The sequence below is a fragment of the Oncorhynchus masou genome, chromosome 3, assembly GCF_036934945.1.
Source record: "Oncorhynchus masou masou isolate Uvic2021 chromosome 3, UVic_Omas_1.1, whole genome shotgun sequence".
NCBI lineage: Eukaryota > Metazoa > Chordata > Actinopteri > Salmoniformes > Salmonidae > Oncorhynchus > Oncorhynchus masou.
The window spans coordinates 19763812-19791452 of NC_088214.1; the positions used below are offsets into that span (position 1 = coordinate 19763812).

Consider the following 27641-nt stretch of genomic DNA (forward strand, 5'->3'; position numbering starts at 1 on the left):
TCTATCTGGAAACACTTTAACAATGGACAAAATGTATGATATTAGTAAACATTCCCTCTCGAAAATAATCAATTTACCCATTAGAGCAGGGGTATTCAGCTCTTACTCTGACGAGGTCCAGAGTCTGCTGGTTTTCTGATCTACCTGATAATAAATTGCACCCACCTGGTGTCCCAGGTCTAAATCAGACCCTAATTAGAGGGGAACAATGAAACGACACAGTGGAACTGACTTTGAGGTCCAGAGTTGATTTTGAGGGATTTAGAGCAGCAAAATAAATATGAGTAAATATTTTTTGTAGACATGAAAATCAAAACCTTTTTTTCATTTTTCCCCTGGTAAGTGGATTTTTAAAAGCCTTTCCCTTGATGTTGTGTTTTTTTGTTTTAGAGACTGAATTTCATCCTAGCCATGTTAAAATGGATAGGCTGTCACTCTAAGGCTCGAAAAGGAACATCAAAGAAGCCATTGACATATTTAATTTGTGTCATTGTGTTTTGAAGCACTGCTGTTTTTCCTTAATCTGAGAATACTGTTTGACCCTCTTGACTTCTTGACTTTTAAAATTGAGGCAAACTACGCTCTAGCCTTACCCCGTATCTGATGTCTGTGTAGAAAACACCAACACAGTGACAGATATGCCTCGATTTGTTCTGTCTTAAAAAGACATACCTAACTCTCTTAAGCAGGGAGGTATATCTACTGTACTTTGACATGCCTCAGGTCGTACAATTTAATTTGAAATGTCTGGAAAGCGTGACTGACGTAACTGGCTCAGGTGAGTGACATGCATGGAATACAGAGTCAGTAATACATCCCTTTATAGGAGTTGTTTCATATGCAGAAGCCTGGAAACTCATCTAAATCTAGGAGAACATACAGTATATTAATATATCAAAAACCTAGGAATTATACCTTTTGATTAGATTTGATTGTGTTTTTGATTCCTTTTTTTTAATCACCAGCATTGTGATAAAGTGGGTATGGAATTCTACAACCTGTACAACCAGCTGGATTCTCTTCAACCCTTGGGAAACCTCCTTCAATACTATAAACAATATACTGACACTGAGTGTACAAAACATTAGGAACACCTTCCTAATATTGAGTTTCACCCCTTTTGCCCTCAGAATAGCCTCAATTCGTCAGGGCATCGACTAAAAGGTGTCAAAGGCGTTCCACAGGGATGCAGGTCCATGTTGACTCCAAAGCTTTCCACAGTTGCTGGATGTCCTTTAGGTGGTGGACCATTCTTGATACACACGGGAAACTGTTGAGGGTGAAAAACCCAGCAGCATTGCAGTTCTTTACGCACTCAAACCATTGTACCTGGCACCATACCCCATTCAAAGGCACTTAAATCTTTTGTCTTGCCCATTCACCCTCTGAATGACACACATACACAATCCATGTCTCAATTGCCTCAAGGCTTAATTTTAAATTGGTTTTACCTGTCTCCTCCCCTTCATCTACACTAATTTAAGTGGATTTAACAGGTGACATCAATAAGGAATCTTAGCTTTCACCTGGATTCACCTGGTCAGTCTATGTCATGGAAAGATGTTTTGTACACTCAGTGTATACTGTACACAGAAACGTCAGTTTCTCCTTATCCAAGTCCAAAGTAAGAGTTGAAACTGACTAGAGTGCCATAGTTATGGAAAGAGAAACAAATATATGAATAAAGTGGCTTCATCATGCGTTTTGTACAGATGGTTTGTCAGAAACCTGTACTCCTCTCAACCTGCTCCCCAGACCTAAATTCTTGACTGAAAGAGTGTTCTTCACAAAGAAAGGATGATATGAACACAGAGAGAAATTAAGTATCTGGGAAAATCCTCCTCGTCTTAGAAGTGTAGAACTGGGGGTGTTTGAGCTACCGTACAAGACTTTGCCTGCAGACAGGCACTGTTGAAAGTATCTGAGTATTCCCGGAATGCCACCCAATGACTTTGGATTTACTTTGTCAACTCTGGAGTGTCTGAGTACAGAGGAGGATGAATCTTTAGGGTGTCAGAGGTACAATCCAGTTCTCTTTAATATCCTAAAAATACACTCAAAATGTATTTAGTACATCTCTCATCTGTGAAACAAGGCGTTTGTTGTCCAGTTCAGCACTGCCTCTGGCATTGGATCAATGCACATGTCCAGTTAGTTTTGTTAAACAGGGTCAAATGAACAGACTCAATGTATTTGGTTGGGTAATGTCATTGATTGTTTTGCCTTGTCTCATGGGACTCATGCTGCCTGTTTGTTCCAAATGATTTAACTGAAGGTGTACGCTGCATCCAATTCAACTGTATAGATTCTTCATGGTTAATTATCCATCCAGTGCAAATTAAAAACATTGATAATGAGCCGAGGTCTCACTGTTGATTAGGAAATACCATTGCACTCAGAACAATAAGATTTGACTCACGCTTAACTGATTGCATGATACCTCGTTATGCACACACGTTAGCTTTATTCATAATCAGGTGTTATCCTTTGTCTTGTGTCTCAGTAAATCCTCATGTGTTGAAAGGTAATAAACCAGATTGCATGGCCAGATCTGACCGTCTTTATTCAACCCCACTGCCACCCCATCCACTAACTCAGCACACCCTGCTCCTCCAATCAATCATCAAGCCAATATTTAGCTAAAAAAGGTCAGTGAACATGCCCCAATGTTAATTGTGTACATCAGGATTTTGTATATCTCATTATACAAAAGAGAGACAATCATACAGTATCAAAATGTTGAAAAGCAAATAGTGTGAGGCATTGGAAAGGACTGATTCATTTGAAATGATCTGATTCTCTTTCATGAAATGGACATAACATAATGCACAAAATTAAGAGGATTAAAAAGAAGTTTGAAGTGGTCTTCAAGAATGAGATTTAAAAAAGTATACTGAAATGTAGAAAATGGGGATATTATTATTTTTTTAAATCTGTTCAAAGTTGATTACAATAAGAGGTTTTAAAAGATATGCAAATATATTAACTGGAGGACAAAGAGGCTTTGCATAAATTAACATTTTTATTCCTAAAGTGTCTGGGGTGGCAAAAAAAAGATTAAACCGGTAAACTTTGAACCGAGGGGCAAAGTAACACTCTTGTCTCGACTCACAGGAGAGTGCTAAGTGAAAGACTGTTGTGTCACTACTATGGACTTAATAACTGCTACTGTAAGTTAAAGATTGAAAGTGTTACTGATTGTTGTGTAACTATTATTGACTTAATCCTACACATGAATGATTCTGTAACTATTATCGATTTATTATCTACTAGAACTACTACAAGTGATGATTGAAACTAATATTTCTGTTACTATTATTGACTTAATCTTACACATGAAGAATTGTGTAACTATTATTGACTTGCTACTATACATGGCGTAATGATTGTCAACTAAATAAATTAAGGATTATTTAAGCAATAAGGCCCTTGAACCCAGGGATTATTGTGTGATAACTCCCAACTAAGGGCTGTTCTTAGGCCCGAGGTGAAGCCGATTCTACTCATTTGACTATGCTATGCTAAACAAATCATTGGCATGTAGCTATCTAGCAGAGATGATGTACTTCCGGCGCCGACAGAGATGGCCGCCTCGCTTCGCGTTCCTAGGAAACTATGCAGTTTTTTTACGTGTTATTTCTTACATTGGTACCCCAGGTCATCTTAGGTTTCATTACATACAGTCGAGACCGACAGAAACAAACATCTTTCTGGTAAGAAGAGGGGCGGGGGCGTATGCTTCATGGTTAACGAGACGTGGTGTGGCCACAACAACATACAGGAACTCAAGTCCTTCTGTTCACCTGATTTAGAATTCCTCACAATCAAATTTCGACCGCATTATCTACCAAGGGAATTCTCTTCGATTATAATCACAGCCGTATATATTCCCCCCCAAGCAGACACATCGATGGCTCTGAACAAACTTTATTTGACTCTTTGCAAACTGGAATCCATATCCTGAGGCTGCATTCATTGTAGCTGGGGATTTTAAACAAGGCTAATCTGAAAACAATACTCCCTAAATTGTATCAGCATATCGATTGCGCAACCAGGGCTGGAAAAACCTTGGATCATTGCTATTCTAACTTCCGCGACGCATATAAGGCCCTGACCCGCCCTCCTTTCGGAAAAGCTGACCAAGACTCCATTTTGTTGATCCCTGCCTACAGACAGAAACTAAAACAAGAAGCTCCCGCGCTGAGGTCTGTACAACGCTGGTCCGACCAATCTGATTCCACACTCCAAGACTGTTTCCATCACGTGGACTGGGATATGTTTCGTATTGCATCAAACAACAACATTGACGAATACGCTGATTCGGTGAGCGAGTTCATTAGAACGTGCGTTGAAGATGTCGTTCCCATAGCAACGATTAAAACATTCCCAAACCAGAAACCGTGGATTGATGGCAGCATTCGCGTGAAACTGAAAGCGCAAACCACTGCTTTTAATCAGGTGACCGGAATCAAGGTGACCGGAAACATGATCGAATACAGACAGTGTAGCAATTCCCTCCGCAAGGCAATCAAACAAGCTAAGCGTCAGTATAGAGACAAAGTAGAATCTCAATTCAACGGCTCAGACACAAGAGGTATGTGGCAGGGTCTACAGTCAATCACGGATTACAAAAAGAAAACCAGCCCCGTCAAAGGACCAGGATGTCTTGCTCCCAGGCAGACTAAATAACTTTTTTTGCCCGCTTTGAGGACAATACAGTGCCACTGACACGGCCCGCAACCAAAACATGCGGACTCTCCTTCACTGCAGCCGACGTGAGGAAAACATTTAAACGTGTTAACCCTCGCAAGGCTGCAGGCCCAGACGGCATCCCCAGCCGCGCCCTCAGAGCATGCGCAGACCAGCTGGCTGGTGTGTTTACGGACATATTCAATCAATCCCTATCCCAGTCTGTTGTTCCCACATGCTTCAAGATGGCCACCATTGTTCCTGTTCCCAAGAAAGCTAAGGTAACTGAGCTAAACGACTACCGCCCCGTAGCACTCACTTCCGTCATTATGAAGTGCTTTGAGAGACTAGTCAAGGACCATATCACCTCCACCCTACCTGACACCCTAGACCCACTCCAATTTGCTTACCACCCAAATAGGTCCACGGACGATGCAATCTCAACCACACTGCACACTGCCCTAACCCATCTGGACAAGAGGAATACCTATGTGAGAATGCTGTTCATCGACTACAGCTCGGCATTTAACACCATAGTGCCCTCCAAGCTCGTCATCAAGCTCGAGACCCTGGGTACTGGACTTCCCGACGGGCCGCCCCCAGGTGGTGAGTGTAGGCAACAACCTCTCCACCCCGCTGATCCTCAACACTGGGGCCCCACAAGGGTGCGTTCTGAGCCCTCTCCTGTACTCCCTGTTCACCCACGACTGCGTGGCCACGCACGCCTCCAACTCAATCATCAAGTTTGCGGACGACACAACAGTGGTAGGCTTGATTACCAACAACGACGAGACGGCCTACAGGGAGGAGGTGAGGGCCCTCGGAGTGTGGCGTCAGGAAAATAACCTCACACTCAACGTCAACAAAACTAAGGAGATGATTGTGGACTTCAGGAAACAGCAGAGGGAACACCCCCCTATCCACATCGATGGAACAATAGTTGAGAGGGTAGTAAGTTTAAAGTTCCTCGGCATACACATCACAGACAAACTGAATTGGTCCACCCACACAGACAGCATCGTGAAGAAGGCGCAGCAGCGCCTCTTCAACCTCAAGAGGCTGAAGAAATTCGGCTTGTCACCAAAAGCACTCACAAACATCTACAGATGCACCATCGAGAGCATCCTGTCGGGCTGTATCACCGCCTGGTACGGCAACTGCTACGCCCACAACCGTAAGGCTCTCCAGAGGGTAGTGAGGTCTGCACAACGCATCACCGGGGGCAAACTACCTGCCCGCATTTCGCTACACTCGCATTAACATCTGCTAACCATGTGTATGTGACAAATGTTGTTTTTTTTGTCATTTGATTTGATTTTGAGATTCAATGATGATGGTCCTTAAATATTTTTTCATGTTTTGACCCAGTTGTTCATTCAACGTTTGTCATGACCTGTGTGTGACATGGGTGATGTATGTGTTTTTTTGTACTGTCTAGGAGTTTTGTAGGTTTATGGGGTTGTTTACCATCTAGGTGTTTATGTATGCCTATGGTTGCCTAGATTGGTTCTCAATTAGAGGCAGCTATTTTCTTTGGGTATTTCGTGGATTATTGTCTATGTGTAGTTGCCTGTGTCTGCACTCGATGAAATAGCGTCACGTTCGGTTTGTTGTTTTTGTTTAAGTGTTCGTGTTTTTTCGTCATTCAATAAAATAATGGATTCACAGCACGTTGCGCGTTGATCTACTCCATACGACCATTGTGACAACGTTGCTATGCTAAACAAATCATTGGCATGTAGCTAGCTAGCAGAGATTCAATGATGAGGAGAGAAAATAACTTCAATGAATAATGATTTAATAAATATCCAATAGGCCTACATACAGAGAGTTTACATTTGTAAAATTATACGTTGTTACACAGGTCGTAGAGGCTGACAGGTATGTTTATACAACCCCCAACTATTGCAAACCAAATAGTAGCATGGTGTAACGTGTGAGCTGGGAGTCGGGAAGCAAGTTCAGGGAGTGAATACATTTAATGACTGAACGAAATATAATACAACACAAGAAGCACAGACATGAAACAGAAACAATATCGCCTGGGGAAGAAACCAAAGGGAGTGACATAAATAGGGCAGGTAATCTAGGAGGTATTGGAGTCCAGGTGAGTGTCATTATGCGCTGATGCACGTAACGAGGGTGACAGGTGTGCGCCATAACGAGCAGCCTGGTGACCTAGAGGCCGGAGAGAGAGCACACATTGTTGTCCCACAACTCCTGCATATCAACCAATCAGCATCCAGTATCCAAACAACCTGTTTTACAATGTTGTTTAACTATCATTGACTTAATTCTACACATGAATGATCTTGTAACTATTATTGAGTTAACTACACTGAACAAATCTATAAACGCAACATTCAAGAATTTCAAAGATTTAACTGAGCGAGTTACAGTTCATCCAAGGAAATCATTCAGTTTAATTAAATTCATTAGGCTCTATGGATTTCACATGGCTTGGAATACAGATATGCATCTGTTGGTCACGTATAATGTTTTGTGATGTCAACATTGTGAACAGAGTGCCCCATGGTGGCGGTGGGGTTATGTTATGGGCAGGCATATGCTACGGACGACGAACACAATTGCATTTTATCGATGGCAATTTGAATGCACAGAGATACCATGACGGGATCCTGATGCACATTGTTGTGTCATTCATCCGCCACCATCACCTCATGTTTCAGCATGATATTGCACAGCCCCATGTTGCAAGATTCTGTACACAATTCCTGAAAGCTGAAAATGGATCAGTTATTACATGACCTGCAAACTCACCAGACATGTCACCCATTGAGAATGTTTGGGATGCTCTGGATCGACATGTATGACAGCAATATCCAGAAACTTCGCACAGCCATTGAATAGGAGTGGGACATCATTCCATAGGCCACAATCAACAGCCTGATCAACTCTATGAGAACGACATGTGTGAGGCATGCAGCGCAACAAACATTTTTTTACATGTTTTTTTTTTAGGTATCTGTGACCAACAGATGCATATCTGTATCCCCAGTCATGTGCAATTCATAGAATAGGGCCTAATCATTTGTTTTTTGTTTATTAATTTGACCATATAGAAAAATAAGCACACATAAAACTTGAAAAATCCATACATGCACATGAATATAATAATTGAGGATAACACACAGTAAAGTTTGTGTCTTATTTCCATATTGGTCCTCTTCATTTATTTCAATTGACTGATTTCTTTATATGAACTGTAACTCAGTAAAATCTTTGAAATTGTTACATGTTGCGTTTATATATTTGTTCAGTATATTATCAAGTTACTTCATAACTGTTACTACAAATGAATGATTGTTGTTTTACTATTATCTACTTATCTTAAATATAGCACAATCATATGTATTGTGTAATATTGAACTCAACATTGATGGCAAGACTAAATTCATACATTTGATTTTTGGCCAATAGGAGCAACCAGCTATGAGTACACATCTTAATTTGAACACTCTTTTGTTACTGAGAATTTTCCTGCATCACAGGAAATGCAGATGAGCTTTGATTTACATAAATTCACTGAAAATCCACATTAACACACAGTTATATTAACAGTATTGCACTTTTCATGTAGACTACTTTTAGCCAGCTGATAGCCTAACCACGGATCAAGCAATATTATGGACTAAACGTTCAAATCCTGTTGCTGAAGAATTATTTTGCTGTGACAGTATAGTTCAAATTAAGATCCTACATCTGTATATTTCTGTTTACTCTATTGAATGCACCTGTACTTGAATTATAGCCCATAAGTAATGTGACCATACATTTACAATCCTCTCACTCCTCTTTTTGCAGGGAGTGCTTACAGAGAATGCATGGATAATGGAACGTGGGCTCTGAAGAGCAACTACTCCAGTTGTGAACCCATTTTGGAGGAGAAGGTTGGTTTAACTATTGGTTATACAGATGAAACCCTATGCCTTCTCCTTTATTATGCTCATTGCAAGTAACCTGTTAGAGACAACGTTAACAACCAGAACCACACACATCACATAACCAAAAGTATGTGAATGCCTGCTCATCGAACATCTCATTCCAAAACCATGGGCGTTAAAATAGAGTTGGTCCCCCCTTTGCAGCCTTGACAGCCTCCACTCTTCTGAGAAGGCTTTCCACTAGATATTGGAACATTGCTGCGTGAACTTGCTTCCATTCAGCCACAAGAGCATTGTGAGGTCGAGCACTGATGTAGGGCACTTAGGCCTGGCTCGCCAATTCATCCCAAAGGTGTTCCATGGAGTTGAGGTCAGGGCTCTGTGCTGGCCAGTCAAGTTCTTCCACACTGATCTCAACAAATAATTTCTGTAAAGACCTCGCTTTGTGCACGGGGAAATTGTCATGCTGATACAGGAAAGGACCTTACCAAACTTTTGCCACAAAGTTGGAAGCACAGAATTGTCTAGAATGTCATTGAATGCTGTAGTGTTAAGATTTCTCTTCACTGGAACTAAGGGGCCTAGCCTGAACCATGAAAAACAGCCCCAGACCATTATTCTTCCTCCACCAAACTTTACAGTTGGTACTATGCATTAGGGCAGGTAGCGTTCTCCTGGCATCCGCCAAACCCAGATTCGTCCGTCGGACTGCCAGATGGTGATGTGTGATTCATCACTCCAGAAAATGCGTTTTCACTGCTCCGGAGTCCAATGTTGGCCATGCCACTCTTGCTGATGCTTGGCATTGAGCATGGTGATCTCAGGCTTGTGTGCGGCTGTTTAGCCATGGAAACCCATTTCATGAAGCTCCTGACTAACAGTTCTTGTGCTGACGTTTCTTACAGACGCAGCTCTAGCAGGGCAGAAATTTGATGAACTGACTTGTTGGAAAGGTGCCATCCTATGACAGTGCCACATTGAAAGTCACTGAGCTCTCCAGTAAAGGCATTCTACTGCCTATGCTTGTATATGGACAATGCATGGCTGTATACTCAGTTTAATATTCCTGTCAACAACGGGTGTGGCTGAATTAACCAAATCCACTCATTTGAAGGGGTGTCCACATACTTTTGTGTATATAGTGTAATCAGATCAACCTGTTAGACACGATGATGTACAATATGTCCTAGATAACATTTAAAATGATATCTTTGGTGTAGCGGTTTTCTTCCGTTGAAGGAGAGGAGGACCAAAATGCAGCGTGGTTAGAGTTCAACATGTTTAATAAAGGCCATACACAAGAACACTACAAAATACAAAACAATAAATGTGAAAACCGAAACAGTCCTATCTGGTGCAATGACACAAAGACAGAAGACAACCACCCACAAAGTACCCACAGAATATGGCTGCCTAAATATGGTTCCCAATCAGAGACAACGATAGACAGCTGCCTCTAATTGAGAACCAATCTAGGCAACCATAGACATACAAACTACCTAGAAAGGATACAGCCCCATAAACATACAAAAAACCCTGACCAGACAAAACACATAAATCCCCCATGTCACACCCTGACCTAATCAAAATAATAAAGAAAACAAAGATAACTAAGGCCAGGGCGTGACATTTGGAATGGTTGTGTAACATGATTAGCGGATTATTTTCATGCATACTTTAGGACATTCAAAATGATGATATTTATGTTTGCTGCTTTACTGATGTCACAAATACGGAAAGATTTTCACATATAGTGCAGAATTAGTCGTGGCATAATTATCTCACTTATCTGATTAGGGCATATTTATGGCACATTTACTATATAATAACAGTTTATTTATTCTTACTAATCCAGTCAGCTAAAGTATGTAATTTATAATCAGAATGTTTCACATTTCCATTTGTATGTATTATCGATATCTTTTGAAGGTGAATTGTGCATTGCAAATGTATGTCTCTGTCAATGTGTATATAACCCCTTTATTTTTAGTTTAACATTTGTGTCTATCGAGATTTTGAAGTAGATCTTGTGATATTCTCCCCACAGAGGAAATACCCAATGCACTATAAGATTGCTCTGATCATCAACTACCTCGGCCACTGTATTTCTGTGGGAGCTCTTGTCATAGCCTTCATTCTCTTCTTATGCTTAAGGCAAGTACAGAAATAGTACCCTTCTAAATGTATCTGCAGTACATGTGACCTCTTACAAAATAATGACTGAAATTTATGTGGACTGCAGGACTGCCCTCCTATTAGGCTAACTCGCTTAATGTCTTTTAAGTGTCTATGTAAAGTATGCACTGTGTTTTGATGCTTGTTAATTAATATAGCACTTTAAAAAAATTGATCAATTAAATTGCACCCAAGAATAAAATGTGTTTCAATGTATACTTGTCGCCTACTATAGGAATATGTTTTTGACTGGAATTTTGGAACTTTAGGTATGTAGACTAAAACATTGTTTTCTTTATTTCCTTCTCTAGGAGCATACGATGCCTTCGAAACATAATCCACTGGAATTTGATAACAACCTTCATTTTGAGGAATGTTATGTGGTTCCTACTTCAGTTGATTGATCACAATATACATGAGAGCAATGAGGTAACTGTCGTTAAAAATTATTATTTACAATTCACATGACTGTTAAGCTTTTTATTGCACTAATAACTAACTATGATTGTTTTCCTATCTTTCTACAGCCTTGGTGTCGTCTTATAACGACTATATATAACTATTTTGTGGTGACCAATTTTTTCTGGATGTTTGTTGAGGGATGCTACCTTCACACAGCCATTGTGATGACTTATTCAACAGACAAGCTAAAGAAATGGGTATTCTTGTTCATTGGCTGGTGTAAGTGCATTCTAATTAATAATGTTCAGCATCAGCAAGTGTTTGTGTACCAATTTACTATGTCAGACTATGACAAGTGACTGGCTTCTATCATAAAACTGCATAAGGCAGAATTAACACCACCTAAATATGAAACATGAAAGGGCAGTTATTATGTTTACCCTCTTTTCAAAAATCATATTGTCACCTCCATGAGCCAATGTGACAGTCTGGTTAAAACAAATTGTTTCTAGGAATATCATTTACTGTAGCTCTAAGAGGTAAATCCCCACATATTACATAGAACAGACCAGTGATTTTATTAATTCACCTCCATCACAAAGGGTGAATGCTACAGAATGCTTGAGTATACGTATGTAGACAATGTAGTTAAATATCGCTGATTAGCAAAACAAAACCCCATTCCATTTCTCTCAAAGCACCTTGTGAGATGAAACCAAAAGCATGTATTTCAAGAAAAGACCATATGCTATTGGATTGTGGGTAAATCAGAGGTGGTTGTGCATCATTTCCGGCCTGTGATTGAGCAAGTACTTGATGGGACGGGCAGCAGATGCATCCAGTCATCACCACATAAATGACCCAGGCTCACCTAGAGCTGAAGTGTTAGTGAAAGCACATTGCAGTCAGGAGAGACTAGCACTTATGTTAGAAACTGACTCACACCATGGAGAGGCACCTGAAATGACACGAGTAGCCTTGAGTCATTCGGCTGAGCTGAGCTCACTGCTGAGCCATCTTGCCGTTTTCTTTATGTAACATGTACAGTAGTGTAGGACTTTATATGCACTGGAATAAAAACATTGATCTGAATGGATATGTATATAGCTCACATTTAAGTGAATCATCCCAAATAGCTATTTGTACTTATTGTAGGCTAGGGTAAAGGCCAGGGTATAGTAAATACATCCAGTATAGTTATTAGAAATCTCATATTGGCCCCAAAATGTAATTAACTAAAGTTTGTTCACTCAATTCAGCTACGTGTAGTGGAGGTGTTGTGGAGTTGTTTCATTCCATTGGTTTCAGCAGTGGGATGTGTTGGTGTCAGGAGTGGGATGACGGTCAGAATTAATTTTATACATTTACATTTAACAAAATGTTTCAATTGATCTAGCAGTCTATCTGAACAGTTATGTCTTTGCTATGCACATTTATTCTGTAAGAAGTGAAAACCTTGCACAGTAGTGGATCATTTGTCTATATATGTTAAAAGTTAAGATTGTAATCAGGTTTTATGTTTGTTTTATTGGGATGTCCTTGAGAAAACCCTTCAGTAATTTACTCAGTCTGCCACAGTTCCACTGATGATCAAGTGGTTTTCATGCGCAGGTCTCATCTTTGAAGTGGAATCTTACAGTATTTGCAACATTTAATTATGATCTCTCATTTCAGGCATTACCGTGGCAAGACTTGGTTCTTACTCTTGTGAATCATAATTTCTAATCAGTATGTCTGGCATGTGGGTTAATTTAACATAGACTTTCTTCTCTTTTTCTAGATTAGAACAACTATGCGTTGTCTAGGTATTATAAGGGCACAGGGCGAGACCTAGATGCAGACACGGGAGGCAGATGGTTCAAGTCTCTGATATTTATTATAATCCAAGGGGCAGGCAAGAGAATGGCAGTGGACAGGCAAAAGGTCATAAACAAGGTCAGAGTCCAGGAGGTACAGAGTGGCAGGCAGGCTTGAGGTCAGCGCAGGCAGTATGGTCAGGCAGGCGGTTTCAGAGTCAAGGCAGGCAAGGGTCAAAACCCAGGAGGACTAGCAAAAGAGTGATAAGAACAAGACAGGACAAACTGGCAACAGACAAACAGGAATAAATGCAATAAATAACCATGGACTAATGGGGAAAACTGGTGACACCTGGAGATGGGTGGAGACAATCACAAAGACATGTGAAACAGATCAGGGCATGACAGGTATTTGTATTTACTGTGGATCCCCATTAGCTACTCTTCCTGGGGTCCAGACACATTAAGGCACAATAAACAGTGATTAATTAGGGGGTGGGAGGACCAGAGGTGGCAGAACGGAGTACTCTGGTTGGGGTGTATATTTGATTCCAAGAACACAGGATGAGATGTTACTATCCTCTGTGCAAGCACTTCCAAGAGTTAGTGAACAGTGAGAGTGGTGAAATTTGGGGAGCGCATCGTCAGTAGTGTACCTTTGGTTCCTAGGGTGTTTCGGCCTTTCACACTATACACCCTCCCCAAAGGCGGCCAGCGACAGGGTGATCAATCCTACGCTTGCGTCCCATTCCCAATTAGTCATAGGAGTTGCCTTGTTGTTGATAGCCAACATCCCATGGGACTATGCATGGCAGGGGCATCCTCCTCCCTGAGTCAAGCATTGTTGACCGCATACCTCCTGGCCCTCTCACTTCGGGGCCCAGCTGGGGTCTTTCCTCTTCATCCAGAGCCACTGACTGCTGCCTTCTGCCGCCTCTGATACAGCTTTGATTGCCGAACGCTGGCTCTGGCCCTTAATTCCCAGGTCTCTAAGCAGTCTGGTTGTAGATGTTGCCACAAAACCTCTGCAGCCCACCTCCACTGGTCGGACTTCTGTGTTCCAGCCATGATGCCGTGCTTCGGCAGCTAGATCAGCATAGCGCAGATGTTTTCGCTCATAAGCCTCATCTACTGAGTTTTCCCAGGGTACTGTGAGCTCAATGATGAAGACCTTATTGAGTGAACGGGACCAGAGCACCATGTCAGGTCTTAGGGTGGTGGTTGCGATCTCCGGAGGAAACACAAGTTGCCGGCCAATGTCAGCTAGCATTTTCCAGTCGCGGGCCAAGCGCAGCTGGTCTCGCTCTAATGGTGTAGAGCCGCTCTTCGGTGGTTTAGCATAGTCTGAAGGTAGAAAGGGGCAGTTCCTCTTGCTGCTTCATAGGCATGTACCATGGTCTTGTAGTGGAAGCAAGATTTGACTGGAAGCCAGTGCAGTATGTGGAGGAACGGGTGAAATGGGAGAATTTATTACGGACAGACCTCTCCCCATCTTAGCTACCATTGTGTCAATATGTTTTGACTATGACAGTTTACAATCATGGGTTATAAATCTCCTCAGCTTGCTCAATTTCCACATTTATTCAGTACAAGATTTTGTTGAGGTATAGGGCTTAGTGAATGGTTTATTCCAAATGCAATGCTTTTAGTTTAAAAAAAATGTCACTAGCTTATTACTTGCCACACATTCTAAAACTAACTGCAGCACTTTGCTATCACATACTGTGATAGCTGATGTGTATACATAGACACACTGGCTTTATTCAGTCCCAGTGACAGGTCATTAGTAAAGATTGAAAAAGCAACGGGCCTAGACAACTGCCCTGGGGAATACCTGACTCTACCTGTATTCTGTTGGAGGCTTCCTTAAAGAACACCTGCCGTGTTCTGTTAGACAGGTAACTCTCAATCCACAATATAACAGGGGATGTAAAGTCATAACACATACGTATTTCCAGCAGCAGATTATTATTGATCATGTCAACCGCTGCATTGCAGTCTAACAACATTTACATTTACATTTAAGTCATTTGGCAGACGCTCTTATCCAGAGCGACTTACAAATTGGTGAATTCACCTTATGACATCCAGTGGAACAGCCACTTTACAATAGTGCATCTAAATCATTTAAGGGGGGGGGTGAGAAGGATTACTTTATCCTATCCTAGGTATTCCTTAAAGAGGTGGGGTTTCAGGTGTCTCCGGAAGGTGGTGATTGACTCCGCTGTCCTGGCGTCGTGAGGGAGTTTGTTCCACCATTGGGGGGCCAGAGCAGCAAACAGTTTTGACTGGGCTGAGCGGGAACTGTACTTCCTCAGTGGTAGGGAGGCGAGCAGGCCAGAGGTGGATGAACGCAGTGCCCTTGTTTGGGTGTAGGGCCTGATCAGAGCCTGGAGGTACTGCGGTGCCGTTCCCCTCACAGCTCCGTAGGCAAGCACCATGGTCTTGTAGCGGATGCGAGCTTCAACTGGAAGCCAGTGGAGAGAGCGGAGGAGCGGGGTGACGTGGAGAGAACTTGGGAAGGTTGAACACCAGACGGGCTGCGGCGTTCTGGATGAGTTGTAGGGGTTTAATGGCACAGGCAGGGAGCCCAGCCAACAGCGAGTTGCAGTAATCCAGACGGGAGATGACAAGTGCCTGGATTAGGACCTGCGCCGCTTCCTGTGTGAGGCAGGGTCGTACTCTGCGGATGTTGTAGAGCATGAACCTACAGGAACGGGCCACCGCCTTGATGTTAAAACAGCTCCCACAAGCTTCTTATTGTCATTTCTTTCAACCAATCATCAGTCATTTGTGGAAGTGATGTACATGTTTAGTGCACCTCCTTATAAGAATGCTGAAAGTCCGTTGTTAATTAATTTACTGTGAAATAGTATTGTATCTGGTCAAACACAATGTTTTCCAAAAGTTTACTAAGGGTTGGTAGCAGGCTGATTGGTTGGCTGTCAGAGCCAGTAAAGGTTGCCTTGCTATTCTTGGGTAGCGGAATTACTTTTGCTTCCCTCCAAGCCTGAGGGCACACACTTTACTGTAGGCTTAGATTGAAGAGATGGCAAATAACAGTGGCAATATAGTCCGCTATCATCCTCAGTAATTTTCCATCCAAGTTGTCAGACCCAGGTGGCTTGTCATTGTTGATAGAAAATAATTTGTTCACCTCTTCCACACTCACTTTAGGGAATTCAAAATGACATTGCGTGGATTAACAGAGGCATTCAGTGGAGTTAGAGGAATATAAATTAGGTTACTTAAATTACGACTACCAACACCCTTGGGACAATATTTGAAGGGCAGCAGGTAGCCTAGCGACTAAGAGTGTTGGGCCAGTAGCGCTGGTTTGAATCCCTGCAACGTCTAGGTGAAACATCTGTCAATGTGCCCTTGAGCAAGGCACTTAACCCTAATTGCTCCTGTAAATTGCTCTGCATAAGTGTGTCTGGTAAATGTAAAATGACATAGCCTAACACAGACAGAAGCATGTCTGTTCTATTAAATATATTCTCAAATACTTGTGTGCCTGAACTGACATGCATTATTGTTGCTGACACTGATGTTCAGATGAAGGGAATTAAATAGTCTAAAATGGGTACCATCTCAGTGCTATACTCAAACAGCTGTGTAGCCAACTATAGCTGCTGGCAACCTAATTCAAAGCCTATACTTTATCACTCAGGTAACTTTCCAGTGCTACTATTTTTGTCATGTAATGTTGTTATTAAAACTGAATCAGACAACCCCATAGTAGAATAGTTGACCTATTTACCTAGTCATCTTTTTGTTGTGTGTTCTATGCAAGAGTAAATCAAATCAAATCAAATTTATTTGTCACATACACACGATTAGCAGATGTTAATGCAAGTGTAGTGAAATGCTTGTGCTTCTAGTAATCTAACCTAACAATTCCAAAATTACTATCTTATACACACAAGTGTAAAGGGATAAAGAATATGTACATAAAGATATATGAATGAGTGATGGTACAGAACGGCATAGGCAAGATGCAGTAGATGGTATCGAGTACAGTATATACATATGAGATGAGTAATGTGGGGTATGTAAACAAAGTGGCATAGTTTAAAGTGGCTAGTGATACATGTATTACATAAAGATGCAGTAGATGATATAGAGTACAGTATATACATATACATACTGTTTGAGATGAGTAATGTAGGTTATGTGAACATTATATTAAGTAGCATTGTTTAAAGTGGCTAGTGATATATTTTACATCGATTTCCATCAATTCCCATTATTAAAGTGGCTGGAGTTGAGTCAGTGTGTTGGCAGCAGCCACTCAATGTTAGTGGTGGGTGTTTAACAGTCTGTTGGCCTTGAGATAGAAGCTGTTTTTCAGTCTCCCGGTCCCTGCTTTGATGCACCTGTACTGACCTTGCCTTCTGGATGATAGCGGCGTGAACAGGCAGTGGCTCCGGTGGTTGTTGTCCTTGATGATCTTTATGGCCTTCCTGTGACATTGGGTGGTGTAGTTGTCCTGGAGGACAGGTAGTTTGCCCCCGGTGATGCATTGTGCAGACCTCACTACCCAATGGAGAGCCTTACGGTTGTGAGTGGAGCAGTTGCCGTACCAGGCGGTGATACAGCCCGACAGGATGCTCTCGATTGTGCATCTGTAGAAGTTTGTGAGTGCTTTTGGTGACAAGCCAAAATTCTTCAGCCTCCTGAGGTTGAAGAGGCGCTGCTGCGCCTTCTTCACGATGCTGTCTTTGTGGGTGGACCAATTCAGTTTGTCTGTGATGTGTACGCCGAGGAACTTAAGACTTACTACCCTCTCCACTACTGTTCCATCAATGTGGATAGGGGGGTGCTCCCTCTGCTGTTTCCTGAAGTCCAAAATCATCTCCTTAGTTTTGTTGACGTTGAGTGTGAGGTTATTTCCCTGACACCACACTCTGAGGGCCCTCACCTCCTCCCTGTAGGTCGTCTCGTCGTTATTGGTAATCAAGCCTACCACTGTAGTGTCGTCCGCAAACTTGATGATTGAGTTGGAGGCGTGCATGGCCACGCAGTCGTGGGTGAACAGGGAGTACAGGAGAGGGCTCAGAACGTACCCTTGTGGGGCCCCAGTGTTGAGGATCAGCGGGGTGGAGATGTTGTTACCTACCCTCACCACCTGGGAAGTCCAGGACCCAGTTGCACAGGGCGGGGTCGAGACCCAGTGTCTCGAGCTTGATGACGAGTTTGGAGGCTACTATGGTGTTAAATGCTGAGCTGTAGTCGATGAACAGCATTCTCACATAGGTATTCCTCTTGTCCAGATGGGTTAGGGCAGTGTGCAGTGTGGTTGAGATTGCATCGTCTGTGGACCTATTTGGGCGGTAAGCAAATTGGAGTGGGTCTAGGGTGTCAGGTAGGGTGGAGGTGATATGGTCCTTGACTAGTCTCTCAAAGCACTTCATGATGACGGAAGTGAACGGGCGGTAGTCGCTTAGCTCAGTTACCTTAGCTTTCTTGGGAACAGGAACAATGGTGGCCATCTTGAAGCATGTGGGAACAGCAGAGTGGGATAAGGATTGATTGAATATGTCCGTAACACACCAGCCAGCTAGTCTGCGCATGCTCTGAGGACGCAGCCTTGCGAGGGTTAACACGTTTAAACGTTTTACTCACTGCTGCAGTGAAGGAGAGTCCGCATATTTTGGTTGCGGGCCGTGTCAGTGGCACTGTATTGTCCTCAAAGCGGGCAAACAATGTATTTAGTCTGCCTGGGAGCAAGACATCCTGGTCCTATCAGGGGCGCATTCAAGTTGGGAAAGACATATGAGGAAAACATTCTGACAAACATTCTGACAAGCATTCAACGCACAACAATTCTTAATGGAATTACGGGGAAACACTTTTGAAAGCAGTTTTTGCAAACGTATTTTGCTAAAAAAGAGGGGGATCCCAGTTTTCCATCGCTACCACATTTATTTCTCTACTCCTTTAATTGCGCGTCTGACATCATTTTACACATGCAGTTTTACAACTGAGTTTCAAGCATGGTTCAGGTCCAGCTGCACAATCGAGCTCTTAAAGGGGCAATGACGTCTTAACGGGGCAATGACATACTTTGTAATGGAAACGAAAAAAATGCAAATTTTTGTGTGAATAATAATTAAGAATGATTTATATATACATATTTATATTAAAATAATTAGCATTAATAATAATAACAATCAGGATGTTGTGTCCAATGGGGTAAATGCAGATAGACAAACCCCATGCTTCAGCCTATGTATATTTTATAGCCCCTATGCTGCAGCAGTTGGGCTATAGGACATAATGCTTATTGCTAATAACACATCTGATGATATAGACCATGCATTGGCTACAAATAATTTTTACATACATTTTACCAATGTGTTATTGAGCCCATTTCTGGAATTAGAAATGATATTTTAGATGATGTCAGCATACTTTTTTTATCATGAATTTGGAGTAGAATGTCCTTTTATAAAGTCACCAGAACTGAGCTTCTCAGTCCTACATATAAATTATCCCAGGGAAGACCCCGGACCCCCTAAGCAACGAGGCTGGAACGGGTCTGGAACTCACAGTTTAATACATAAACAAAATAATCCTCAATCCCTAAAAGCATGATGGCCATGACTTTCTTACATGAAAGGGGAGGTTAACTTGGCCCCAGACAATTGATCTGAGATCAACTTAAGTTTAATTTCTGGGATCTTTTTTATTTTTCTTTAACCGCTGAATGTAAAAAGTGGAATAGCTTTAACTGTATCTGTCCAACACTAGAGACCAAGAAGATAAGAAGTTCTAAAGCCAGATTAAAGTAGAACTGGACGGATCCAACTGGCCTCAATGGATTCCCTTAATTTAATCTCTGTAATAGCTGCTAAACACAGCAGCCTGATTCTAATTTAGAGCATGTCCCTACTCCCTAATGATATTAACACTATCACTCAGACGTTGTAGTCTTCAATACTTTTTTAGATGTGATGTTTATTGCCAATAAGTTTAAAAAATATATCTTTCTTTCAGGCATTCCATGTCCTATAATTGTTGCTTGGGCCATTGGGAAGCTTTACAATGAAAATGAACAGTAAGTGCACATTTCTAATTAACAACAGTGGAATCTCAAGCATTTTATAGTAAGTAGTTTGTGTTGTAGACATTTTGTTGTATTTGATGACCTTTGATGGAGTGCATAGAAACCTATACGTATCACGTTTCAGAATGATGACGTCTTATATCCTTTGTGGTACAGTGTAGTAGTTACGCCTTTCTGGTTTTTGGTAACAGTATTGGTAACACTATTCAAAATCACAACATGGCCAAAACTATTGTTAGCAAAAACAGTTCACGGCAGATGAAACTCAAAACAATTATTAACAAATTATTTTCTTTTTAAAGAATTGGACGAAAAGGTTCCTCTTTTTGAATGATGTCTTATATCCTTTGTGGTACAGTGTAGTAATTACACCTTTCTGGCACAGGCGTTCCGCTAGTAACTTCGACAACATCCGGTGAAATTGCAGAACTCCAAATTCAAAAATAAATGCAATATTAAATATTCATGATAATACAAGTGTCATACGTGATTCTTTAGCTTAAAATCTTTGCAATCTAAACACATCGTTGGATTTCAAAAAGCCTTTGCGAAAGCACAGCATTCAATTATCTGAGGTCAGCGCCCCACAACAGCATATTATCCTAACAATCACAGGTGTCACAAAATCCCAAATAGCGACAAATTAAGTCACTTACCTTTGAAGATCTTCCTCTGATCGCAATCACAAGAGTCCCAGGAACACAATGGATGGTTGTTTTGTTCGAGAAATTCCTTCTTTATATCCCAAATAGTTCGTTTAGTTTCTCCAAATAAATCAAACGACATTTCTAATTCATTATTAGGTAGTCTAATATCTAAATAAACGATAATATTTCATACAGAGTGAACTATTTTCAATCGGAAAGGAAAAGAACGCAGCTTGCTCCCTCGATCACGCTCGCAATGAGACTAGTTTTGCCTTTGGACTTCCTGAGGATAAACAACTATTCCTCATTGGTTTTTCAGAATACAAGTCTGAAACCGTGTATAAAGACTGTTGACATCTAGTGGAAGCCATAGGAACTGCAATTTGGGAGGCGGAAGTCTTTGTTTTCAATAGCTGACAGGTCAACAGAAAAAAATGTGTCCCCGGGTTTCCACCTGCCAAATCAGTTCTGTTATACTCACAGACATAATTGTAACAGTTTTAGAAACTTTAGAGTGTTTTCTATCCAACACTACCATGCATATGCATATTCTATTTTCTGGGCCTGAGTAGCAGATAGTTTACTTTGGGCACCTGTCATCCAAACTTCCGAATACTGCCCCCTAACCGTCACGAGATTTATTTAAATTGGTCGAAACTGCCGTCGAAACTACTAATACTGATTTCAAGGTGATTCAGCAATTTACTGTATTGTAGTTGTCACAGAGGCATTTGCTGTAGCACTTACAAGAGGATAATTCATGTTATCTAAAATTATTTGATAGATGGTGTATTAAAGTGTATTTGAAATGGTTATTTCTGTCCTTTTTAATACAAGAAAGTCAGATGTCAGTTCATTAGTTAGAGGTCGTGTTTTATAGTTTTGACTTTGAGGTCTATGCTGCTATTATAAAGGTACTTCTCAGAAAATGAAGAGTCAATATTCACTTTCCAATTCATTCAGATCAAATTTACTTTCATTCATAGTAGCATTTTCTGACTTGGGTACTCTGGAACAGAGGCGTCATGGCCACATGGCCTCATTTTTATCCATGCCAAACTTGGTGCAAAACCATGCCCACAAGTAACCTAGCAACATTCAAAGCTGAGCTGATTGGTCAGAGCTCCATGTGACAAAGTAAGTATATAAAATAATGTTTCTGTAATACTACAAGCCACCTAGCAATTTTATGAAGTTGGCTTTAGCTAGCCTAGATAGGTTCCCATTCTCCCAACCTCATAACTAGCTACCAAGAAGCCATTTCAGGTTATCAATCAAGTTAGATAGCTAGCTTGTCTAACTATCGTAGCCGGCATGCCTGCTGGCAAGCAACTACTATATGTACTGAATAAGACTCACATTCCTTTCAATCTTTTACCCAGATTTTAGCACAGCTCAGGAGTTATGCTTAGATATGCAGAATTAAGCATAATAATTATGGCTCTAGATTGTGTAGATGAAGGGGAGGAGACAGGTTAAATAAGCATATTTAAGCCTTGTGTCATTTGAGACATGGATTGTGCATGTGTGCCATTCAGAGGGTGAATGGACAAGACAAAATATGTGTCTTTGAACAGGGTATTGCAGTAGGTGCCAGGCACACCAATTTGAGTGTCTCAAGAACTTCAACGCTGCTGGGTTTTTCATGGTCAACAGTTTCCCGTGTGTACCAAGAATGGTCCACCACCCAAAAGGCATCCAGCCAATTTGACACAACTGTGGGAGGCATTGGAGTCAACATGGGCCAGCAGCCTTGTGGAATGCTTTTGACACCTTGTCAAGTCAATGCCTCAATGAATTGGGGCTGTTCTGAGGACAAAGGGGGGTGCAACTCCTACTTCCTAAATATTAGGAAGGTGTTCCTAATGTTTTGTACACTCAGGGTAGATTGATACAAATGGTTAATATGCTACATTTTGAAAGCAAAGCCATTCATTTAATGTTTGTCAACAGATGCTGGTTTGGGAAAGAACCTGGAAAGTATATTGACTACATTTATCAAGGACCGGTCATCCTTGTTCTTTTGGTAAGTAACAAGTCACTGCAGTCCCTGGTTCAAATCCAGGCTGCCTCACATCTGGCTGTGATTGGGAGTCCCATAGAGCGGCGCACAATTGGCCCAGGTTTGGCCGGGATAGGCCATCCTTGTAAATATGAATGTGTTCTTAACTGACTTGCCTAGTTAAATAAAGGTTAAATAAAATTAAATAAAATTAAATAAGCTGCTCTAATGCAACAACACATTTCAGTTCCTCAGTTGTTGTTTTTTCATTACTAAAACATCATGTTCTACATAATGAACTCATAATTAAAGTTTTCCATCTGTATTCTCTGCTAGATAAACTTCGTTTTCCTCTTCAACATAGTAAGAATTCTCATGACCAAGCTGAGAGCTTCTACCACATCAGAAACCGTACAGTACAGGTGAGTCACTTCTCCCGTGGGGTTGTTATTTGGAAAATCGCATACCATATTATGCCACCTTTACTTGACCCCCATTTCATATCTTTGATAAAAGATTTAGATGAGAGTCTGCATACTTAAGTAAAAGTAAAGATACCTTAATGGAAAATGACTCAAGTAAAAGTGAAAGTCAACCAGTAAAATACTACTTGAGTAAAAGTCTAGAACTATTTGGTTTTAAATATACTTAAGCATCAAAAGTAAATGTAATTGCAAAAACATACTTAAGTATCAAAAGCAACAGTATAAATTATTTCAAATTGCTTATATTTAGCAAACCAGACTGCACAATTTTTTTTTATTTTTTTGGATTCTTCCGATGACATTGAGGAATACACCACATAAGTCAGTGGATTTATCAATAAGTGCATCGAGGACGTCGTCCCCACAGTGACTGTACGTACATACCCCAACCAGAAGCCATGGATTACAGGCAACATTAGCACTGAGCTAATGGGTAAAGCTGCCGCTTTCAAGGAGCGAGACTTTAACCCGGAAGCTTATAAGAAATCCCGCTATGCTCTCCGACGAACCATCAAAAAGGCAAAGCGTCAATACAGGACTAAGATCGAATCATACTACACTGGCTCCGACGCTTGTTGGACGCTGCTATTTAATTATTTGTTATTCTTATCTCTTACTTATTTTCTAAAAACTGCATTGTTGATTAAGGGCTTGTAAGTAAGCATTTCACTGTACGGTAACCTGTTGTATTCGGTGCATTTGACAAATCAAATTTCATTTGCTTGGATTTGACAATCAGGGATGTTCTCTTGGTAAGTGCGTGAATTGGACCATTTTCCTGTCCTGCTATGCATTCAAAATGTAATGAGTACTTTTCGGTGTCAGGGAAAATTTATGGAGTAAAAAGTACATTCTTTCCATTAGGAATGTAGTGAAGTGAAAGTAAAAGCTGGATATATGAATAGTAAAGTAATGTACAGATACCCCAAAAAACCTACTTAAGTAATTTACACCACTGCAAGCCATCCAGAAGTGAAATTTTGCTAAAAGGAACAGTAATTTCCTATAATTTTGACAGACATGATATGTGACTAAATGGTAGAGAGTGGACTGGTCTTTCCAAGAATGTTATTACCAAAGAACCTACTTGTCTAGGTTCCATTTTGTTTTTCCCTCTGATGCTGGTGCATTGAAGACCGTCAGGGGGGGATAAAAACACAACCTAATCCAATCACTTACAGGAAGTACACTACATGACCAAAAGTCTGCTCGTCAAACATCTCATTCCAAAATCATGGGCATTAATATGGAGTTGGTCCCCCCTTTGCTGCTTCAACAGCCTCCACTCTTCTGGGAAGGCTTTCCACTATATGTTGGAACGTTGCTGCGGGGACTTGCTTCCATTCAGCCACAAGAGCATTGTGAAATCAGGCACTGATGTTGGGCTATTAGGCCTGGCTTGCAGTCGACATTCCAATTCATCCCAAAGGTGTTCGATGGTGCTGAGGTCAGGGCTCGGTGCAGGCCAGTCAAGTTCTTTCACACCGATTTCGACAAACCATTTCAAACCATTTCTGGATGGACCTCTCTTTGGTCATTCTGAAACAGGAAAGGGCCTTCCCTAAACTGTTGCCACAAAGTTGGAACCACAGAATCGTCTAGAATGTCATTGTATGCTGTAGCTTTAAGATTTCCCTTCACTGGAAATAAGGGTCCTAGCCCGAACCATGAAAAACAGCCCTAGACCATTATTCTTCCTCCACCAAACTTGGCACTATGCATTCGGGCAGGTAGCACTTCATGGCTTCTAGATGTTTCCACTTCACAATAACAGCACTTACAGTTGACTGGGACAGGTCTAGCAGGGCAGAAATGTAACAAACTGACTTGTTGGAAAGGTGGCATCCTATGACGGTGCCACATTGAAAGTTACTGAGCTCTTCAGTAAGTCCATTCTACTGCAAATATTTGTCTATGGAGATTGCATGGCTATGTGCTCAATTTTACACACCTGTCAGCAACAGATTTAGCTGAAATAGCCAAATCCACAAATTTGAAGTGGTGTCCACATAATTTTCTATATATAGTGTACCAATGGCTACTCTAATTCATAGTTAACATTGGAATGTCCACCGACTGTTTGTTTGCTCTATAGGTGGTCTGTAAAATACGCTTTTAATAAAGGTGGCACAATAACATTTCGACCGACATGGTCTTTATCCTAATGTGGTCTTCCTCCTTACTCGTAATACATTGTATATATTGTGATGCGAAACTGCTCAACATTCACATTTTATGGAGAAATTGACAGAGCATTTAAACTCCCTTCTACTCAACAGAGTGATGAAACAGTCATCTGCTTTATTATGGATGAATCCCTTCAATATGTACTTAACTTGCACGCACCATTACATAACATTCCCATGAATATATGGCCACACACACACGCACACACACACACACACACACGCATGCACGCACACACACACATTTTCAATAGAAATGAAGTGCTGATGTTGCACAGTGTCTAATAACCTTGCATATCATATTCATAGAACAACTTGCATCGTCCTCAAATTCACATTTAAGCTCTTTTTCATGGTGGATTATTTGAGAGCTCAAAGGGGGAAATCTCAAATCCCAGCAACATCTGCAGACCTCTGTCCTAAAGAAAAGGGTATGGCTTATTTTACTCCTATGCTGACATTGATGTCATTTGGTTCCCAGTGGATTTATATCCTTAGATACAATATGTAATGTGCTATTTGAGGTGTAACCTGGGCCATCAATTGCTTCACTGCTTAGGTAGATTAGCTGAAATCCCATCATATTTCGATAAAATGAAGAACGCCATTTGCAACCAGATACTCAAATGGGCTTATAATGTCCGACTTTTGTTCTGGTATCAAGTTGTTGACATCACGGCTTTTCACTTTTAAATGCATTTCTTCTCAATGCGGTTCTTTCATCTAGAATGGTAGAACAATCCTTGCATAATGTAATTCAGCTTTATTTTGATAAGTGTTTTTTGTTATGTAATATCTACTGCAAAACCCTAAGAAATAAGCTCCATTCCCTCCTCAACCTGCTGGAGGCAAGCCTTGGGCAACATTGTCAACAATGTCAGTAGTCTTGTGGGATGGGGTTCTAATCATACTTACTCAGAATGTGTATCTCTGACATTCATTATTTGGGGTCTTTTGTAAACAGATTGTGGCAATGATTAAAAGCAAGCAATCTACAAAAATAGATAGAAAGGAAACTTTTTGGGTCTTTCAATGCTTTTTTGTATTGACGTACATTGAAACAAGCAACCACTTTCCCCAGTTACTTTTGTAACTACTGTACAGTAAATGGGAGTACTGATGTTTTTCTGTTATTTCCTTCACAGAAAAGCGGTCAAAGCAACGTTAGTGTTACTGCCTCTGCTGGGGATCACCTACATGCTATTTTTTGTTAATCCCGGAGAGGATGACATCTCGCAAATAGTTTTTATTTATTTCAATTCATTTCTACAATCATTTCAGGTAAGATCATGGAGTCCCTCTTTTCCCAAGAACACAAAAAGTGCCCCTCTTTTCCCAAGAACACAAAAACCCTGAACCTAAATCTGTGTCATTATCTTTGTAGCTTTAATATACTGTTATTTGAAGGTGTTATAGGTTTTATAGCCTGTGGAAGAAGGACAATTTGTAGGCTACTATTGTAAGGCTTTGTGAACCTGGCCCTGGCTGCTATAAGTGTTCTCAGCTGTCAGGAGAATGTTTGTAGAGACATGTATGTGGGCGTGAGTTGTGCACAGTGGGTATTTTCAGTGTAAATCTTCCCTCCACAATGCAAGGCTGAGGGGTGTGGAGAAGGGACTTTGTTAATGGTGCTGAGTGAAGGGATGTGTATAGGATAAGGGTCCATTTTATAACAGTTTCTATTCTTATACAAATGTTATGAGAGGTTGTTCAATCCTGATTTAATATTCCTATTATTGCTCTGTATACTGTATAATTGAAATGGGAAAGGTAAACACGTTTGTGAATCATTCAATTACTTTGTTGTTATTTCTATGCACTTTGTAAAATGAACTCAATTGGGAAGAAAATGTAATCTTCCACTTCTCAGAAAGCAGCATTTTGTTTACATTAATCACATTTTAATTCTGAAACAAATGCCTATTGCTAGCATACCTTGAGTGGAAGTCGGATTATCTGGACTCAGATTAAACACTATAACATATCTGACCAATAGCTGATATTGTCCAATACTGTGCATCCCTATTTTAGTTCATTTATAAAGATAGCTCAATGAAAACAGATTGTAAATACATTCTGTACTATACACTCTAACAGTGTCCTGTCTTGCTTTCCAGGGGTTCTTTGTTTCAGTATTCTACTGCTTTCTAAATGGCGAAGTGAGTCAACAATGATCTTTTCATGTGTGGGCATTGCCGTGTGTCAGATCGCTATGTAAAGGTCTGAGAGGCAGTAGACTTCTAGTCCTGAGACCCTTATTTCACCTCTATCATGGAACGCCA

At 40.9% G+C, this 27641-nt stretch overlaps 1 protein-coding gene across 3 annotated transcripts in view; it reads left to right on the forward strand.

The window, feature by feature from the left end:
- Positions 1 to 27641, forward strand: part of LOC135512305 (corticotropin-releasing factor receptor 2) — a 78623-nt gene that overhangs the window by 47305 nt on the left and 3677 nt on the right. For all 3 annotated transcript variants that reach the window (XM_064934226.1, XM_064934208.1, XM_064934215.1), the window contains 9 exons: positions 8515 to 8600; positions 10642 to 10748; positions 11081 to 11198; positions 11297 to 11450; positions 19970 to 20030; positions 22640 to 22712; positions 23025 to 23110; positions 26505 to 26640; positions 27477 to 27518. In XM_064934226.1, the coding sequence (XP_064790298.1) occupies positions 8515 to 8600; positions 10642 to 10748; positions 11081 to 11198; positions 11297 to 11450; positions 19970 to 20030; positions 22640 to 22712; positions 23025 to 23110; positions 26505 to 26640; positions 27477 to 27518 (863 nt within the window). The remainder of the gene's footprint in view (positions 1 to 8514; positions 8601 to 10641; positions 10749 to 11080; positions 11199 to 11296; positions 11451 to 19969; positions 20031 to 22639; positions 22713 to 23024; positions 23111 to 26504; positions 26641 to 27476; positions 27519 to 27641) is intronic.